Consider the following 6,082-nt stretch of genomic DNA (forward strand, 5'->3'; position numbering starts at 1 on the left):
GTGATTTAACAGCAAGCAGACAGTTTAATATTTTCAGCTAAGAACAAGTCCTAGAGCAGTCACGCTGGCCAGTGCCTCTTTTCTATGCCGCTATCACAGACTTGAAGTGTTGATGAATTGGATCACATTTTTTCTGAGATCGATTTTCTTATAAAGGACAGAAGAGACAGAAAAGGAAAAAGGAGTTTGATCACACAGAGGGCTGTGTATCTGTATGAAGAAATAGGTAAAGATGAGATCAGAGATTTCCCTATCATGGGAACATGGAGATGTAAGAACTTCACATCAGCAGGTTAACAGAACAAAAGCTAAGGCACATGTTCCCATTTACTGGGGGACTAAAGGCATCTTCTGGCTCTCTCACATGCCACAGCGTTTTAAAATGACCTCTATACAGGTCACATGCCAACACTAACAGTCCACTGTGTCTGGCTCCCTGGAATTGTGCCCTCCTGCAAACACTGGCGAGCCACATGGGGTTTCCTCTTGGGATGATTTTCATCCCAGCTTTTCATTACATTGCGTTAGAAGGAAAAACAAATCATCTTCTTTACATGCCCCTGAAAACCACCTGTGTTCTTTTGATAAAGCACTTCTATTTAAACAAAATAAAAATCATAAAGAAAAAAAGTGTGGTACGACCATGCAGTTAACATCATGTTTTACAAAATGATACAGTCACCACAATCTAATTTCTATAGGCTTACTCACTCAAAACAAAAACAACCAAAAAAAAAAAAACAAAAGAAGAAGAAGAAGAAGAAGAAGAAGAAGAAGAAGAAGAAGAAGAAGAAGAAGAAGAAGAAGAAGAAAAGAAAGAAAACCCAATGCTGACCAAAATTTTACCAAGTTAGACCCAGAACAGGAAAATTATTGCTATGTTTTGCAGTACGAGCAGACACACTCTGGGATTGAATTTGTCTTGTAGTCTGTGTGTTCGAACTTTCTCTTTCAAGAGCATAAAACTGAAGAGTGCAGCTTCCTCTAAAACCTGAAGAGTACAGCTTCCGCCACAGATATACTTTAGTTTTCAAATGGAAAGATGACCTGTTACTAACCAGGTATATTAAACCAGACAGTAAGCCAGGGAAAATTAAATATTAATTAGACTAAATGGATGAGAAGCAACTCATTTATGACATTAAATCAACACAAACAGGTTAAAGTAACAGGTGACTACCACATGCTTCACATCACAGTGAAGTGTAACTTCCTCCTTGGCTGGAAGGAAGGGGAGGAGGAATATATTAATATGCATAATCAACCAACTGCATTGTGAGTACATTAACTAAAGCTATTATGAGCAATTTGAAACTACTGTTTTCGCTCTTAAGAGACTGAAAATCTTTAGGAAAGAAAAATAGATGTAAGAAAGAAAATAGACATAAAAATCCCTGAGCAGGCAAATTCATTTTATTCAAATGCAATTGTTTACATGCAAGCTGACCTGGAAGTCCTGTGGACTTGTACAGGATACTAATAGATTTTCTAATCTGGAGCACAGGGGATGCACAGCTCCTGGTCCTCACAGTGCAGCCTTTCAGCCGCATGCACCTGAAGCCAGGCAGATTCTTAGCAAAGTGGGGGAAGGTGAGTGACCTGGGGTATAAGACAAACCTATAGCTTACAAAGAAGTGGACAGGGAATACGGCTGTTTAGCTTCCACAGCTCCTACAGGGTGTGAAAAGGCTCCTACAGGCCTGGGACACTTTCTGTGGCAGCTATATTCAGAGCATGTCAAGTGTTTCTAATGGAGGCCAGTCTGCACATAGCAGAAGATAGCCATGAGAGTAAAGGGTACAAGTGTAAAGTGAGGGGAAGCAGGTCCTGTCAAGTGGAAACCACACTGACATTCAAATGCAGTCAGAGGTCGGAAAAGACTAACATCTAGGTTCGTACTCAAGGATAATTACAAAATAATCCCTGTAAAATAGCTACAAAAATAAATCACAGGAAAGAGGGGACAGCTAGTTTCGTTCATCCGTTCCTCCACCTAACTGAATACTAAGAATAGAAAAGAAAACGTGGGATAGGATTAGAGATGGGTTATCCCAATACTCAAATGAGCTAAGCCAAGAGGACCATCACAAGTCCTAGAATATCCTGGACTGAATATTGAGTGCCAGGTCAGTCAGGGCTACAGAAGAGGACCCTATCTCAACTGTACCCAACCCTCACATATAAGAAAAGAGAAAAGCAGAGATCACAGTAGAAGTAAAGCAGCCCCTTTCCTGGCACCTCAAACTACCCGTGTTTCAAGAGAGCTTGGTCATAAAGCTGACCTGATCTGCTCTGAGCAGAGGCAGGTTAGGGCACCAGCAGTTGACATTGTTTGGGTGAGACTTTAGGATGCCTAAGTAAGGGAGGCAGAGACACAATGGTCCTTCTGGATATCCATGGAGAACACAGTAATATTGTCACCACTTAAAAAATAGATAAGTGGATGCATGCATGTATAAATGTGTAATTTACATCCTCCAAGGCTCAGGAAACATAGCACAGGAGAGAGAAGGAGTGTTAAGAGCTGGAGGATGGGGAAGAATCAGTCCAGAGAGCCTCTGCTCTGTTTCTCTGCTTCCAAATTCTGGCCACTCTCCCTCAGAGCCCTGTCCTGGCATCAATCCAAGGGCAGCTTGACCCACTCGGAAGCAGAAGCTGCGCATCACTGGCAATAGGCCCATGCTGCTATTTCTACAGATATGCAGAATTCAAGGGCTGTGCAGACTCAGTTTCTCCCTCTACCTAGATTTCATGGGATGTTGTAGGCATTCCAGGAGCCCAGGTAAGGGTGTGTCACAGAAGCAGAGCCACTCCAGAGAACCTGAACTAAGAAGGTGCCTACTACAGCTGTCACTATAGAGGACTCCCAAGAACCAAGAGCTCACAGGAGACGCATAGACAACGTGGAAGAGCTGTAGGCACATGACTTGAACACAAGAAAATTTAAATGCATGGTTTCAGTCCATCATGACAGGCAAGGCCTGGCCAGTCAGTATATCTTTCAGAGAGGAAGGCACAGCTCTGTAGGAAAAAAAAAAAAGGGGGGGGGGGGACTAGGGCAAAGAACAATCTCCTAAGGACACTGCTCTCAGTAACCCACCGCCATCAACTTCTGGTTAATATCAAACTGTTGCTTACCTAATTGGTCATATTTAGCATGTTTTCTTTGAGCTTCTCAACAACAACAACAACAACAACAAAATTAGCTAAATTTATAGTTAATGCTCTTGCCATTGCCTCTTCCAAGGCAGACATTGAGCACGTATAGTAGGCATTCAGCACCTTTAACAATCACATGAGTCAGTCTGGTGGCAGTCAGGACTGGGTAAGATGTGACAAAATTCCTGGTGAAGCTGAAACTCTACATTTCAGATCCAAGTCAGCTGCCAGATAACCTTCAGCATTTGTCACAAACAAGACTTTTATTAAAGCCTTGTTTCTGTCCTCTTAAGCAAACTCTGAGGTAACAATGTGAGAAGTCGCAGCATAGTGAGGACAGCTCAGCACACTGTTGAGTACCTAGTTTGTTAGGCTCTTGTAGATCAGCGAGTCAGGCTGGACTTTCCACTGAATTCAAGCACTGATTTTGTATAAACAAACCAAAAAGTCACAGAAGTATAAAGGTCCCCCACATTTTGTTAATATTTATTATGTGTTTATTAGTACTATGTACTAGGACACTACAAACAGAAATAACTGTTTTGAATTTAATATGCTTTTGGATGCATGTGCATTATATCAGCCTCAATAACAACTACATTAATTAAAAATAAAAACAGCAAGACACATGGGGGCAGTGATAAGCAGAGAGATCTGTGCACTGGACGATGATTCTGAGACCTCTTAAAGGAAAAACAAAAACTTCCATCCATCTCCACAATGTCATCCGTGACATATATACAAAGGCTGAATACAGCCAAGTAGTATTCTCTGAGTCAGTGGCTCTCAACCTTACTGTGACCTTACTCTCAAACTTACTGTGACCCTTGAATACAGTTCCTCATGTACTGGTGACCTCCAACCATAAAATTATTTCCCTTGCTACTTCATAACTGTATTTTTGCTGCTGCCATATAAATATCTGAGTCTTCTGATGGTTTTAGGTGACCCATGTAAAAGTGTGGGTTGATCCTCCAAAGGGGTTACGACCCACAGATCGAGAACTACTGGTCTAGGGGGACAATAAAGGACCAGAGTTTCCCCTGAGGTGGTGCCCACATACATCTGCACTGGTGCCTCCCATAATCTTCTTCCTACAAAACATGACTCCTCAGCTTCAAAGCCACAAATGATATTCATGTTCTTCTCCCAGGTCGCCTTATGCTGCATTCCAGGCTGTGTATGCACATTCCCTGCCAACTCCACAATAAGAATTCAGAAGAAGCTAAGACAACTTCAGAACAAGAGACAGATTTTCTATTATTGTACAGTACAGCACTGATTATAAGCCTCCATAATATATAAAAACTATAACATGTATCTTTCTGGTTTGGGAATGAAATAGAATGGGTTTTGTTCCCTCTCAATCTAGTAATAGAGATGAAACCTTTAATTACTTTGTCCAATTTTCAGTGTATCATAAGAGGACTGAAAATATATTTACAACCCAATATCCAGTATGCTAGCCTTCTGGATAGTTTGTGTTGAGTTTACATTTAATTGCATAGGGTAAAGGTCACATAGCTTCTAGGACAAACGTGTCAAGATGGAAAAAAAATGTCTAGATATACTCTGATACAAAGCCAATAGCAGTATGCTTCAGAGCTCTGGTTTCTATTCCTACATGACTGCAAATTGTTTTTATTTTCTGTTTTGTTTTGTCTTTCTAGTAGACATCAACACTAGGAAGAGGAAAGGAAACTGAGAGCAGTGGCTTCCCACAACTCTCTAAGTTATCCCCAGCCCCCAACCCATCCTCAAAAGAAAAAATGTAACAGCCTCTTCCCTAATCCACTCCCCCTTCACTCCTCTTCCCTGGACATAAGCACTTCCCACAAGCTCTGTGACTAGCTCAGCTTGGTTTCTTTTAGTTCAGCTCCTATCATACTTGGTCCTTTGTTCTGTCTGGAAAACATTTCTCAATTCTTTCCATATGACATACACACACACGCACACACACACACACACACACACACACACACATACACACACACACCATGGCAAAACAAACAGCCTACATGCCTCTCACTTGCCACTTATGATAAAGACAACTTTGAAAGGATGACCTGGTTTGGCTTAATGATTAGCTAAAGCCATATTTCAACATACAGATTCCATGGAGGCCTCACGGGGTAAAGAAAAGAAAGACAACGCACTGATCTAAAAAAACAAAAAACAAAAAACAAAAAAAAAAAACAACAACAACAACAAAAACATGGAAATACTAATGGCTTTAGGATACCTTCCTAGGTGTCATACTGGAAAGGATGTTGAGGAAAAAATGTGATTTAATATTAAAATTTAAAAATACTATTTATAAAATGTCAGTGTCCAAACATAAATGGACAGGTTTCCATTAATTTATCCATTCAATGACTAACGAGCTCCTTCTGTGCTAGCCTATCCATGTTACCATAACCAAGTTCCAATGGGCTGGGGAGTTTAGCAACAGAAATGGATTCTCTGACATCCACGGAGCCCGGAAGTCTGAGGTGAGCATATTAAACTGGAGGGTTGGTGGTCTCTTTTGATACTGCTCTCTTTAGTTTGAAGATGGTCACCCTCTCCATGTATTTTCATATGGCTTTACTTTAAGGGATTCTGTTTCCTCCTGTTTTTTCTATGAAGGTTTCAGTCACTGGCTTAGGGCCCAACCTGATGCTGCCCCTAAAACCGAGTGAAGACCCTATCTCCAAATCCAGTCCACTTCTGTGCTTGTGCAGGTTGGTATCTCAGCATCCTTGGCTCTGAACGGCTGGGGGTCCAACTTCTGCACACTAACATTTAACCTTTAGCCTGATTTTTCATCTTTGAGTCCAAGGAAGAAAGACTTCATTAGGTCAGGGAAAACACTGGCCTGGGTCCTAAACTAACAAGCTCTGGCAGGCACTGACTAACCTGAGCTATCCTCTGACAGGCACTG

At 41.4% G+C, this 6,082-nt stretch overlaps 1 protein-coding gene across 2 annotated transcripts in view; it reads right to left on the bottom strand.

Moving 5' to 3' along the window:
• Positions 1–6,082, bottom strand: part of Cdh2 (cadherin 2) — a 218,364-nt gene that overhangs the window by 121,343 nt on the left and 90,939 nt on the right. Inside the window, exon 1 of one of the 2 annotated variants that reach the window (XM_029546711.1) lies at positions 1,448–1,565. The exons of the other annotated variant lie outside the window; for it this stretch is intronic. Within the exon in view, the coding sequence (XP_029402571.1) occupies positions 1,448–1,550 (103 nt within the window). The 5' untranslated portion in view covers positions 1,551–1,565. Of the gene's footprint in view, positions 1–1,447; positions 1,566–6,082 lie in introns of those variants that run through there. 2 annotated transcript variants of the gene reach the window in all.

The sequence above is a fragment of the Mus pahari genome, chromosome 15, assembly GCF_900095145.1.
Source record: "Mus pahari chromosome 15, PAHARI_EIJ_v1.1, whole genome shotgun sequence".
Lineage (NCBI taxonomy): Eukaryota > Metazoa > Chordata > Mammalia > Rodentia > Muridae > Mus > Mus pahari.